Source organism: Caretta caretta, chromosome 6, assembly GCF_965140235.1.
Source record: "Caretta caretta isolate rCarCar2 chromosome 6, rCarCar1.hap1, whole genome shotgun sequence".
NCBI lineage: Eukaryota > Metazoa > Chordata > Testudines > Cheloniidae > Caretta > Caretta caretta.
This window is the reverse complement of record NC_134211.1, coordinates 75,009,866-75,024,657: the sequence shown is the minus strand read 5'-3', so window position 1 is coordinate 75,024,657 and position 14,792 is coordinate 75,009,866. Positions and strand designations below refer to the sequence as shown.

Here is a 14,792-nt window from a genome sequence, read left to right as displayed (position 1 = left end):
TAACTGAACTTTACTGTGTGATAACTTTAAAACAGAAAAATGGCAGAGTGATAGGAAGATTGTTTTGTTTCATAACTGGACAAACTGCCTGCATATGCCTGGAGTATTTTTGTGGTCAGATGTTTATTTATATTCTTTCTCTTAATATTAACACTGTTTTTATTCCAAATGTAGTACAACACAAATCATAGATATTTTTTTAATGATATTTCTGGCTGTTTTAGCAAATAGAGTGCAAAACTACAGCTGTCTGTATCCTGCTTGTTTTCAGCTTTTAAATTTTCTTTAACGTTTTAAGTAGGTTTGGCTTACTTACAGATATTCATTCCTGCTACTATATTAATTTCTATGCTCAGTGACTTCTCCTGTAGAAGGTGGAGATAAATGGCTTTGACACAGTATTCAAGGTAGGCCTAGCCTACACTCAGAAGTTTTGTAATAGAGCTTTGCCAGCAAAATCCTCCTTGTGTAGATGCAGCTTATACAGGCAAAAAAAGTGTTTTTGCCCGTATAGCTTATACTGGTTTGGCAAGCAAAATAAAGCTATACTGGCAAAAGCATTTTCATGCTGGAAAATGATGCCAACGCTAGGGCTCTTGCTTGTATAGAAATGTCACTAAAGAAAAATCTCACTCCTTAGTGACACTGCTATATTGGCAGAAGTTTCTAATGTAGACCTGGCCTTAGTTGAAACTGCTTGTTTGTACTGGGAAGAAATTAAACAAGGACTTGTTAACTGTATTTAAGAAGTCATTTTTCAAGTACAGTTCCAAAGATGTATATTGAATATCCTTTCTTTGTGAAATTTGTGATATTTTCAGAGAATTACAATTTTTTTTTTCCTCTTCATTTCTGGAAGGTGGTTTTGGAATGTGCATTAAAGAAGGACCTCATTTACAACAAAGTTACCCCAACTTTTCACCACTGGAAGATTGATGACAAGAAGTTTGGCCTCACATTTCAGAGTCCTGCTGATGCACGAGCATTTGACAGAGGCATCCGTAGAGCTGTAGAAGATCTCTCTCAAGGTGTGTGTCTTGGTTTGGGGTTTTTTTGTTTTGTTTTTTAAACATATCCGTATTAACCCTGTGAAATGACACCGTAAAAAGTATTTTGATGTAATGCTGTTAAGTACTTAAATATTTGCATTGTTCTACAGTAGACTGTGGTTGTAATGGTTATACAGTTTAATAATACTTTGAATTTCTCTAGTACTTTCCATCTAAGGATCCTAATATTTTGTTAATGAACTAATTCCCAAAATATGCCTGTGTAATGAAGAAGCATTATCTCCATTTTACAAATGAGAAAACAGAGGCATAGAGAGGTTTAGTGACTTACCCAGATCATACCAGAGGCCTGCGATGTAACTGGTTTGACCATATCCATAAATTCCCAGTCCTATGCTTTTTTAACTACAAGTCTATCATTCCCATTGGTTGATACTGTTTTGTATATATTAATGGATTCATGCTAGTATCTCTAGGGGCATGTCAAATTATATGTTCTTAACATGTGAACTATGTAGCTGAATGGTCAGACACCTTTAAGATCACTTTCTTTGCTGAGATGCTTCGTTCATAGTATTTTTTTTTTAGCAGACACTGTCGAAGTAAGTGCATGCATGAATTTTATGTAGGATCTGTGGAGAAAATGTCTCATGTAAAATCTTAAGCACTGGTCTAATTGACACAAAGTCCCACAGCTGTGCTTGTATCATAGAAACTGATGCATAAGAAAGACAGTAAAACAAAGACTGTTTTGAGGTAGAAACATAATAAATGGGGAGGAGGCAAAAAAATATTTGCCAATGGAAAAGGGAGTGAGTGTACCTTTCAGACGTATAAAAGGGAAAGTCAAACAATGGAGAGTTTAATATTCTATATAGATATCCTTCTGAGATTATTTTTTTTATGTGCATGAAGCAGTGCTAGTAAAAGGAAGAATGCGAATTGTTTTGTTCTATTAAAAAGACTTGTCATGAGTTGAGCTCTGAGAGAAAATGCAAGACTAATCAATGAACATTTGAGCACACACTTTTTTTCCCTTTAATGTGGATCCTTGTGTATTGTCTGTGTGCACTTATTGATGGTATTCCAAAGAAACTTTGAAGGAAATATTTTTGTCTTTAGATATGCGCACCATATTGCCTTTTTACCAATTCATTCAGCTTAAGGCATAATTCTGGGAGTTGCAAGATTTTAGTATGAGGGAGTAGCACAAAATATATTAATGCTTAAAATATTTAATCCAAAAAAGGGTGCTTTCTTAATTCCCTTCTGACCTTAGTATCTATGAATTCTGATTCATGGTAGAGATTTCTGGGGCGGGGTGGGGGGAGAAGCTTTTACAAGACAAGGAGAGTAAAGCAAATAAATAGGTGACTAGAAATATGCAGTGGTAAGAACACAGCAAAGCAGAACTGCAAGCTAGTTAGAAGACCATGCTGACAAGAGCAGCAGAAGTACTAGGAACCTGTATTATAGGCTCAACAGCATAAATGATAAAGCAGTTGATCTACTTATTTAAAGGTCTATGTATTTAGCTCAGTTTTTATATCCTAAGTTGTTATTGGAGGTTCAGATGGAATGATTGAAGCAATATATAGTGAAGGAAGTAAAACAAATGTTGTTTATTTTTGCCCTTTTCATTTTTCCACAGGTTGTCCACCATTGCACAGTGACACTGAAGTGGCTGAGGATGGCTTTCAAGTAAGTGTTTTAACTTTTATGCCAATTGCATAATTTAGAGCAAATGACAGTTGATTGACTTCTGTAATTTTATTTTGCTGCTTCTTCCTAGTACTTATAGTATTTTAAGTTTAATTAAAGTGAGTTTTCTAGATTCAGTATTTTGGAAAGTACCTTATAATCCAGCCTCTCTCTTATCTTTGTAATGTATATTAAACAAGGAGATGGTTTGACATTTTAAAAGTCCAATTTTTATGTTTGTTGTCTGTTCTAGGGGAATGTGTGTCCTGTTGAAACAAAGTCTGATCCTCTGGTAACATTTAAAGAAAAGCAGAGGAGCCTGGGTCTTTCAAAAATATACAGTTTTATTTGCTGACCAGAATAGCATTGTGGTGTTGTATACTCTGCTGGCACTGGGCATGATTAGGGTCATGTGGTTTTTGGTTTGGTTTGTTTTTTTGGAGGGTGTGCAACACAACCTAAAAGAGTCATAGAGTAAATGGTGGGAAGAGTCCAATCCAAACAGGTTAGTCATATTGGAAAACTTCAGATAATTTTAAATAAAGCTGGTGCCCCAATTAAAGCTGTCCCTAAACATCTTCTAAAGGTTTTATTGACCCTAGCAACATTACAGGATTAATTTTTATTTGAACTGTTCTTGAGCAATTTCGGTAGACAACAATGAGATTAGATGTTTAAAAGCTTCCTTAAAATTTGCCACCAAAAAATTACGGCACTTTATTCAGAGACACCATTGAGTACTCTGGAATTGATATGTAGTAATAACTACCAAGTTGTTATATAATTAAAAACCCATGTCACCTCTGAATAAAGCATAGGTGCTTTTCTTCATTTATAAGTGTGCCATGTAAGTCCCACTATTTTATGTAGCAAATACAAAGAAAATCTTACTTACTTTTTCGCCTTTTCAGATATCCCATTTAAATAAAAGATTCTTTTTTTGTATATGCGGTTCTCCTTAAAGACTTCAGTGTCACTCAGACAACTGATGGTATTCTAAAGCAACTTTTTGAAGGAAAGATTTTTGTCTTTAGATGTTAAACTCTCGTGCTGCACATTGCCTTTTTACCAATATACTGAGCTAGAATATAAAATGCACAAAATGACAAAGATAAGATTAGCAGACTACCTGTATAATTTGAGGTCCTGGTTAAGAAACAAACTATTAGTGAGGGGCTAATATAATTCCAATGTATAGAAAGGATTGTAGTGCAAGTGGATAGGCAAGAGCAATCTAATTTTATCACACAATAAAATAGGGATTTAAAGATGGAAATTCCCTAAAGCAGTGGTGTCCAAACTTTTCCTGTCACACCCACCCCCCCCTTACCAGTAATGGAATCTCTCTCTGCCCACCCTCTGGTCCGTTACAGCGGAGTTGGCTAGCAGAGGAGCTTGGGGTCAGAACTGGGAAGGAGCAGGAGCGGGCCTGAGGACAGAGAGGGAATGGGGATGGAGTGGAGCTGCAGCTGGGGACAGAGTGGAGCTGCAATTGAGGGTGGAGTGGAGCTGAGGGTGGAGCAGGGCTGTGTGGTGCTCCCTTCCTGCCCCCCCCCCCCCCCCCGGTCCCTGACACGTGTCCCCTCACCCCCAACTGTTCCTATGTGCCGCCCCCCCCCACCCCCACCCCTTCGAGGGGAAACACACTACAGACTGGGAGCACTGTTATAAAGTATAGATAGAAGGAACAATAATCTTTATAATATTGTTAGGGAAAATCACTTTATAAAATTTTATATATTTTAACATAATTTAGACAAGTTTATAATAGAATTACTTGTATTATAGGGAGAGTTGAGAGTCAGTTGCCTTCCCAAAAGATGGTTGTTACCCCTATTCATGCAATTAGTTTGAGATTAGTGTACAAATAAAATTCATCTGAGTACAGTATCGCATAGAGTCCAGAACACACAGTGTAAAGTGCCATCATGACTAGCAATCCCTATTGTAGTCATATTTCTGATCTGTCTCTTGGTGGCAAAACAAATAGCAAAAAAAACTTCTCCCATTCTATCTGCATGGCATAGTAAAGTAAGGGATATTTTGGTAATGAAGAAATTCACACAGCAGATGAGACAGAAAAAGACGTGTTTATTGGGTAGACCACTTACATTTTCAGACAAGGACTGTACATTGCTAGTGAAACCAAAACTTCTACAATCATGTGAATATTAGAGGGGGAAATTAAGGCTTATTAATTATTTGGAGCAACTACTCTAGCCACCAGGGATGACATTCTGGAAAGATGCATTAACTGGGCAGCTCAGGATTCCCTCAGTATGGAGGAATCGTAGGCTGGCATAGGCAGCACTACACCCTCATTTCCTACTTCCCTAGAGTAGAGAGTGCATTGAGGGCAGGAAGAGGCATGATCAGAGCACACTTACAGCTTCACATGGGGTAGAGGAGGTCTGTAGTTCACTGTTGTTAAAGTGTGTGAAGTAGTGGTGGAGTTAGATGCCATTTGTTGGGGAGGTTAAGGAAGTATGAAGTTGGTATCATAAAAATAATCTCCGTTCTGGGTATTTCACCAGCAGTCCCTTTCAGAACTGTCAGGTTCCATGCAGTCTTGCATTTGGCACCCTGTCTCACATTCCTGCACGTCATGTTTTGCTATGCTATGGGAAGGCTGCAAACATTTATTTGTATGTTCTGTTTTGGCCACTCTGTCTCTGAACAGGCAGCCAGACACCCCCTCTATTGCAGTTCCCCTTGCTGCATCCCAGCAAGAAAGGAGCACCTGAGGAGGAAGCACCACTACCACAGGGTGAGGGGCCCAATATTAGTTTCAGGCACCTGCGTGCTCTTTCTCCTTCCCACAGTCAGCTGCACCAATCTCACCTACGATTTCCCTGACTTCCAGTACCATTATCCGTAGGAATCACAGCAGCACCCCACCCCGCTATGCTTCTAGATACCCTTGAGGACCCACCTACCCAAGACACAACTGCCAAGTTTTGTTCAGCTCCGTGTTCTACCACCTCCACTGCTCAGAACAGATTGGGTTGATCAGAAGTTTAAGTTTAATCTAATTTGCACATAACCATAAATAATTGGCACTAATGTCACACGTGGAGCAGAACAAAATGCATCAGCTCTCCTCCTTTGAAGTATGAGGAGTTCCTTGCTGAAGCTGCAGCACAAGGCAAATTCTGACTGAATTTTGAACTTTCTGTTTATCCATATGTGTTCTACGGACTGGAAGGGTTGGGGAATCTGTCGCACGCTAAGATGTGCTAGGCTGATTATAGTTAAAATTTCAACCAGATTCTGTACAGCAATGCTTCTGTAGGGCTCGGTGCTCTTTTTATGTTACTTCATTGCAGGATTAGCATAACAGCAGCACCACTAGATGATTTCATTGATTGTACCATGTAATTTTCTTACTCTTCAACCCTAACCCTCTAGACTACACCCCCCTTGTTTGAGAGCCTAACCTCTCTTCCATCAAGGCAAGTACTCCAGCTCTGGACTCTGGGAGGTATGTTATATGAAAAGGTCTATAATCACTTCCTTGACAAAAGCTCCTGTGCTAAATATCTGGAGAGACAGAGCTCATCCAGTTTTATTGCGCTAAATCTTAAAAGGCTTCATCCCCATTCCACTGTTCTAGTCCAGGCATATCTTCCAATTATTAGGTAGTACTTTCTTTTGATACATGCTTAAATTTTAATGACTCAGTATATGTACACAATAAGCCTTTAGTTTAAAAAAAAAAATTGGGAGGAGGGGGGAATAGAGGAGCAGGAGCATGTTTAAAATATTGGCAGAGACATCTAAAAGATAAGCCCCAAATTGACCTAATCTGAACTGTTCTTTGCTCAGAGATGAAAATGCTAAAATATTTATTTTAATCTTTGAGGCATAATCCACTTGCTTTAAACCAAAATTTTGTTGTAATATGTCCAATACAGAGTTCATCCTCGCAATCTGTAGTTAAAATACAAGGTGGCGAACTTGTATTCAAATTGATAAAGATATTGCTACAAACGGTAGTGTCCTGAAATTCACATCACAGCACAGTAGCAACTATTTTTACCATAAACCAGAATTCTGTAGTTCATATTATTTTTTGTTTGTTGGGATGCTAGACAAATTCACTGAGATTTCAGATGTTTTGCTGATATTTGTAGTAGGTTCTTAACTGTTAATCCACCTTTTTAACAAGGTTTTGCAGTCTTCTCAAATTATTTTGTACTACACAAATCCCACAAAAGGATTGTGTACATGTGCAGTAAGAATATCATAATATTAAGCATATAGTAAATATTGTAAAATGTGTAATACAATGTTTAGCATATAATACATTTTATTATAAAATAACTAGTTATGTAAACCTATCAAAACCCTAGAAATTCATAGTAAAAATCTACGTTATCATCTCTGGACTCACTTTACACTACTACTAGTGTAGAGCTATTAAAAGATGATATATAACAACATTACACAGTTATAAAATCCCTCTAATGTGTGGGAGCTAAGTTTGGTGATAACTGAACTTCTTGCTTTATAACTTTTTTTTTTAAGGGTCTGTAACTTTATGTTCAGATGGCTTTTTGGTTTAAATGAAAGAAATGTATGTTAGAGCATAAGCTCTGCTGCTACTGAAATCCATAGGAATATTATTAGTATAAAGAATGCAAGTTTGGCCACACACAATTTTAGTAAAGGCAAGACAGAACACAGAACATGAATAATTAAATATTTTAAAAAATGAAAATGAGTTCATACCTTCCAATACAAAAGCTAAAGGATACCTATCTAGAATTAATGAGGGAGAGAAGGTAGGTTGTGTAAATGAAGAACTCTGAAGAAACTTAAGAAAACTCCCAGCTGACAACCAAATCTAACAGGTTCTTTCTCAATTGAGATCATTTTCATTTGCCCTTCAGACTATATAGCTTAATATTTACTTTTCAATTGTGAAGTATTGAAATCGTAAACATACTTTAAAGAAAAAACCAGCACTTCAGTTTTTCCCAAACTGCTATTAAGTGAAAGAATGGTACAGCTATATTTATTGATTACAGTGAGACTAATGCTACCATTTATTAAATCACTTGTGTGTTATATCTGAAGACTTTCACTGCTAGCACTCAGTGTGCATGTTTTTATTGTTTAGCACCATAAAATACCAATTCACCACCATAAGTGGTTAGCTGACATTATTTATTTTTCAAAAACAGTTTTCTTACAGTAGGTTCAACTTAACATTTTAAGTACAATTTATTAACTAGTTACTACATTAATTCCAAATGTAAATTTATATAAAAAGGTTAGTGCAGTCATAAATGGTGGGTTGGTGGGTGGGTGGGGGGGTGTGTGTGTGTGTATATATCTCCACATACAAACATAAAAAGCAAACATATGTATAGAGACTCTAAAGGACAAATTTTTACCTGAGAGTATAGTGGGTGCACACAGACCCAATTATTGCTCATGTGTGGGACGCTAAGCAATGAGGCATGTATTTATCGGATTTTCTTGTTTAAATATAGGACATGTGGGCTCAGCTGAAGTGCATGTTTTTGCATTCGGTGTACCTGCAGTTTTAAGTGGCTGGCCATAGTTGTTTTCCTCTACCAAATATAAATTTATAGATACAGGGGTGATTTTTTGATTTTTAAATGAAGAAGTTAAGAATCATAAACCAAAAGTGAAGAACTAATCAAGATTTTTTCATCTGTTTTCATCTGATAGTGAAGTCTAAGCATACAGTATTGTTGGAATACTTGCATATTTATTTCAAATTGATATGCTTATTTTAAATTTTGATTTTGAGACTTGCGAGATACGTACATCAAATATGTAACAATGCCCGACAGATTTTGTTGTTCAGGTATATTGGTGTGATCAACAGGCCACCAACACTGTTTCACTACAGTTTTGATGTACTTTTAAGACAGGAAGTTCTTCCTTGAGTTTCCTGCTACAGGTAAAGACAGAGGAAAATTTAAATTTGATGGCTAAAAACAGAAATATTGTCATATTCTTTGACTCCAAGGAAGTGCTTGATTGTTGTTGTCAGGATTAAGTGCTTCAGGTTTTTAGCCAAAGCACTTAATCCTGCACAAGCAAAAAGGCTTGTGATTCACGCACATTATCTAAAATGGTCTTACTGCAGCAGACAGGATGTAAGTTGGTCATGTTCCTTTTTGTAAAGATAATGTTTAATGAGTGTCCAGGTTTTTGTGTGAAAATGAAGTAAAGCATCCATTTGTGTATGAAGTACACATTTGCATACTTCTGTTACATGGCTGAATATATGCAAATTTTGTAGATATGTATGAAGTAAGTTACACATGGCCTCTTACAAGTAACTGCAATCTAATTCAGCAGCGATACTATGTTGTTTGTAATTTCATTTGTTTCATGTATTACAGGGTTAAGAAATTCCTACACAAATTATTTGCATATAGCATATTAATTAGGTTTAACTCAAAGCAGTAAATGTGACAGTCATCCGTATTCCTTATTTAAATTTAATATAGCAGTTCTGTGTGCGGGGTAGTGCATACTAAACAAGGAAGAGGAATTACTATTTTTTTCTGATTAAATCAGCTAATAATTTGTGTTAATCTCTCCCTATTTGCTTTTTCAAAGGTAGACCACCTCCTGTTATGGTTTATGAATTTGTATACCAAATCTGACACCAAAAAACATTAGTGTTCCATTGTGGTTAGGCAAAGCAGATTTAGGAGAAGGAATATATGTCATATGTCCTATTTATTTTTCCTTAAACTGTTTAAAAATATTCAAACTAATCCTGACAACATTTCAACACTTTCAGAATCTAGGCCAAAAAATACATGTGATTGATTGTAGTGAAGGCTTTACTGCCAAATCTGAAAATTGCTCCATCAGTCTAAGAAATAGCTAAAGCAGAAGGTGGTTACTTTAAATTTATTGAGATCTGTTTCACTTACTCAAATGAAAAAAAAAATTACTTAAAACCTTCACCTGTTGGTTAGAATCAGGCAGCAAAATTTCAGGCCTCATGGATGCAAAATACAAGTAAGGGAAATGTGGTCTTTTATCCTTCCTTCTGTATAATCATTCAGAATACTGAAAGCAGAACATTTTTAACAGTGTTTGCAAAACAGTGCTGAATTCTCTCCCAGGCAGAGAAGGGAGAAGGGAAAAGTGAGGAGAGAAGCTTTGAAGAAGAGAGAAGCTTTTTGGTTTTCATTTTCTCTACAGCTGTCATCTGGCTTTGAATTCCGCTGGAGAGCTACAGCTGGATTCATTTTATTGCTTTTCCCAGCATCCTTTTGCCTGTGAGCACAGAAATGTTTTAGTAGTCTTGGGGAAAAAAAAGTTAGTATCTCGTAGCAACCATAGGACAGTAATTATTATACCAGCAGCTGGGAGCAAACCAGATTTCCGTTGTGCATTAAAAACTGGCGTAGATTACTTTACAGATGATACTGACTAACCTATGCTTGTGCTGAACTTTGCAGGCTGTGGTAAAAGGATATTGAATGTGGGCGGTGTGTAATTGCTGTGGAAAATAGAAGAGGGGGATGTGCATGTGTGTTTGTGTAAAATATATTTAATGTAACAAATTTTGTTCTTAAGGAAAATTTTACATGCTTGGTTCTTATTTAAAGAATTTTTTTCAGTGTAACTGGAGTTTGTTTCTAGGATTTCTTCAAGTTGTCAGTATTTCTATTATAAATGCTGTTTCTCAGATGTTCATAACTATGCCATAAAAATTCACATTGGACTAAAACTTGGCATATATATCCTGTCCAAAGTAAAGCTTTTTTCAAATTTAATAAAATTGCTTTGGATATTTCTGAATTATGAGTTCACTAAAAAAGTTTATTGGTTCACTTAACTATTTTGCACCCATATAAAGTAAGCAGCTTTGTTTAAATAGTCATTTCTGATATTTTGAAAAGGAAAAAACTGTGAAGATAATTAAAAGGACACTGTCTGTGTCATTAGGCAAAATGTCGACCTTTCTACAGTTTACCTTCCTCAATTACCTTATGATTTTCCAATACATTTTCCTCCTCATCTCCACCCTGCCCTGAATTGAGGAAAGTGGGTAAATAACGAAATGGTCAGGTCACTAATACAGAAAGATCTGGATCGCTTGGTAAGCTGGGCTCAAGGAAATAGGGACAGATGATAGGAAGGAACGCAATACAAAACGTACTATAGCAACCCATGCTGCTGTTTGTATGTCGCTATTTTTTAGCACTTTAGCTCAAAGCTAGCCATGCGTACACTTTACCTGAGCAGGAAATTTTATACTTCCAGCTGCAGTGTAGACTTACCCTAAGATGTGCCTCCAAACTATGCTAATGCATACACAAATGGATGCTTTGCATACTTCTGTTACATGGCTGAATATGTGCAAATTTTGTAGATACAACTTAGGTGCCTTTGTTTGACAGTTTAGCTCTCAACATTTGCACAATAAATCCAATGTTTAGGTTTTTTTACCTTTTTTTCTTTTTTGTGCCAGAGCATGGATCCCTAGATTCCAAAGCTAGAAGGGATCATTGTGATTATCTAGTCTGACCTCCTGTAAAACACAGGCCATAGAACTTCCCCACAATAATTCCTACAGCATATCTTTTAGAAAAACATCCAATCTTGATTTAAAAATGGTCATTGGAGAATCCAACATTACCCTTGGAAAATAGTTCTGAGAGTTAATTACTCACTATAAAACATTTATGCCTTATTTCCAGTCTGAATTTGTCTAGTTTCAACTTCCAGCCATTGAATCATGTTATATCTTTCTCCTCTATATTGAAGAGTCCCATTATTAAATATTCCCATATAGATACTTAAAGTGTAATCAAGTCAACCCTTAACCTTCTCTTTGTAAAGATAAATAGATTGAGCTCCTTGAATCTGGTATAAGGTATGTTTCTAATCCTTTAATTGTTTGGCTGGCTCTTCTGTGAACGCTCTCCTATTTATAATTATCCTTCTTGAATTATGGACACCAGAACTAAACATAGTATTCCAGCACTGGTTGCACCAGTACCAAGTATAAAGGTAAAATAACCTTCCTACTCAAGATTCCCCCATTTATGCATCCAAAGATTGCATTAGCCCTTTAGTCCATAGCATTGCATCAGGCGCTCATGTTCAGCTGGTTATCGATCTCCACCCAAAATCTTTTTCAGGGTCACTGCTTTCCAGAATAGAGTCCTGTATCCTATGAGTATGGCCAATGTTCTTTGTTCCTAAATATGTATATTTACCTACATGTATACATTTACATTTGGTCAAATACATATTTGCTTGAGTCCAGCTTACCAAGCAATCCAGAGCTCTCTGTACTAGTGACCTGATCTCTTCATTATTTACCACTCTCCCAATTTTTGTGTTATCTGCAAACATTCAGTGTTGATTTTATGTTTTCTTCCAGGTCTTTACTTAAAAATACTAAATAGCATAGGGCCAAGAACCGATCCCCATAGGACTCCACTAGAAACAAACCTGTGCAATGATGATTCCCCATTTTCAATCACATATGAGACCTAGCAGGTAGCCAGCTTTTAATCCATTTCATGTGTTCCATGTTAATTTTATATCTTTAGAGGAGTTCTTCGAGTGCTTGTTCATATCCATTCCATTCCATTCCATTATAGGTGTGTGTGTGCTCACAACGTGCACTGGTGCCGGAAGTTTTTCCCTCAGTGGTATCTGTAGGGGACTGGCTCTGGTGCCCTCTGGAGTGGCACACGTATGCACCAGTATAAGGGATGCCACCGGCTCCCCCATCCCTCAGTTCCTTCTTACTGCCTGTGACTGTGATGGAATGTCTCCTTGCTTCGCAAGATTTCCTGTCTGTACTGTGTCCAGTAGTGAATTTGTTGTATATAGTTGTTCAAAGTTGTATAGTTACTAGTTTCCTTAGTGTTAATTTAAAAATAGTCAGTTAGTCCTGTGCGGGACTCAGCCTAGGGATGGGGCATGCCCTGGTCCCCGGGCTTCAAACCTTGTGACAGCTGCAAAAAACCCTTGCCAATCCGTGATCCCCATGAAAGCTGCCTGAAGTGTTTAGGGGAAACCCACATGAGTGACAAGTGTCACATTTGCAAGAGCTTCAGTCTGCGAACTAAAAAGGAGCTGGACATTCGTCTCTGAGCGCTCCTTATGGAGTCAGCCCTTGCACTGGCCTCAGAGCCGGCAAGATCGGACTCTGCTCCAAGCCGGCACCAACCTCTGACTGGCACCATTCCCCATCCCCTATACCAGCTAAAGAGCAAAGTATGGCCAGGAGGGGGCGTTCTCCTATGTCCCGTAAAGGGAAGGAGAGAGCTGGAGGAGAGTAGACCTGCATGGGGCAGCTCTTCCCCTCTGGATGGTGGCCAGGCTCTAACTCCCATTGAGCTGTCAAGACCTGCCCCATCCCAGGAAGTGGCAGAGGTGCTCAGCACCTGGTGGTTTCATCCACTCAGGACATACTGTCCCTTCCGGTGCTGCCCACGCTGGCCGCTGAGGTTCCCCATTCAAGGGGTAAACCTGCCTTGAGACCCTTTCAGCGGTCTCCATTAGTGCGGCACTGCTCCTCACCACAGTGGGTGCCCCGTCAGCATTTGCCTGAACAGCGCCACCAACCCCCGGATGCGGAGCTGGCCTGCCAGAGTCCCTGGCGTCAGTCCCCAGATTCTAGGCACCGTTCCTTGGGCTCTAGGCATCGATCGCCAGCAGCCTGGCACAGATGCACAGCACCAAAGCCCAGAGCACCAGTGCCAGGAGCGCCCAAGCCGCTCTCACAGCACCATTCCAGAGGGTTGAGATGCCGGAGCCTGGTCGCCAGATCACCAGTACAGTTCACCGTGAGCACACTGACAGTCTCTGACAGTCAGTCTTCTCGCTCCTGTTCCCAATCTACAAAGCGGCACCGCTCTCTAATTGTGAGGCATCGATCATCAGGTTACCATCACTGATCTGCCGAACGCTACCATTGGTCATTGGGGTCACAGCACCAAGAGCCATTGCCCCCCTACAGGTCCTCAATGGATGTCCACAGCCAGAGCTGACGGGATCGGGGTAGATAGGTAGCATCGGTACCATCCCGGTCCCCCAGACAAGTCTCTCCCTCCTCGGGCTCAGACAGCAAGGAGGAGACCCTGCTCGCAGGCCAATGCCAACCACCAGGGGCATTGGCATTCCCCTCTGGGCTACCAGGGGTAGCATTGCACCAGGGCCAGTGGCTGGCCCCCTGGCAACTATGGAACACATGGGGGATTTCCCCACCCATCACAGGGGCATAGGTTGGTCTGCCTGCACCGTGACTCGGTCGCAAAGTCAGAGCAGACTCCCCAGGGCTGGCCAGCCTCAGCCAAGCTCCCTTATCAGAAGCAGCAGAGTTGGCAGACCCATCTGTACCTGCCTCATCATCATCTTCGCCTGATGAGGCAATAGCAGGGCCCTCTCACTTGGTTCCTCAGGATGATGCAAGGGCCCACCAAGAGCTTTTGAAGAGAGTTGCCTCTAACCTGGGGCTGGAAGCCGAGGAACTGGTGGAGCCCTCAGACTCCCTGTTCAATGTGCTAAGTGCAGCAGCCACTTCCAAGGTGGCATTGCCAGTGCACAAGAAAGTAGTAAAAATTACTACGGCTCTGTGGCAGACACCCTCCTTCCTGCCCCCCATCTCCAAGCAGGCAGAAAGAAAAATCCCCACTATAGGGTATAAGTATCTTTATACCCACCCTGTCCCAAGCTCACTAGTTGTGTCAGCGGCCAATGAGCGCAATAGGCAGGACCAACCAGGATCGACACCTAAGAACGAGGCGGGAAAGAGGCTCGATCTTTGTTAGAAAATTTATTCTACGTCCAGCCTCTAGCTGAGAGTGGCCAACCATCAGGTCTTACTTGGCCATTATGATTTAAATTTGGCAGTCCATGGCCAGATTTACAGATTTGCTGCCAGAGGAGTCCAGGAATAAATTTCTGGCTATCCTCGACGAGGGCAGAGCTGTGGCCAGGGAAGCCCTCCAAGCGGCCTCAGGTGCGGCAGATTCTTCGACCCAGACCATGGCTTTGGTAACTTCAATGAGGCGGACGTCCTGGTTGCAGTTGTTGGGCCTATTGATGGAGGTTCAG

At 39.6% G+C, this 14,792-nt stretch overlaps 1 protein-coding gene across 1 annotated transcript in view; it reads left to right on the top strand.

Moving 5' to 3' along the window:
• The window catches only part of SPRED1 (sprouty related EVH1 domain containing 1), a 123,598-nt gene that overhangs the window by 82,997 nt on the left and 25,809 nt on the right, over window positions 1-14,792 (top strand). The window contains exons 3-4 of the mRNA XM_048853958.2: window positions 860-1,028; window positions 2,662-2,711. Of these exons, the coding sequence (XP_048709915.1) occupies window positions 860-1,028; window positions 2,662-2,711 (219 nt within the window). The remainder of the gene's footprint in view (window positions 1-859; window positions 1,029-2,661; window positions 2,712-14,792) is intronic.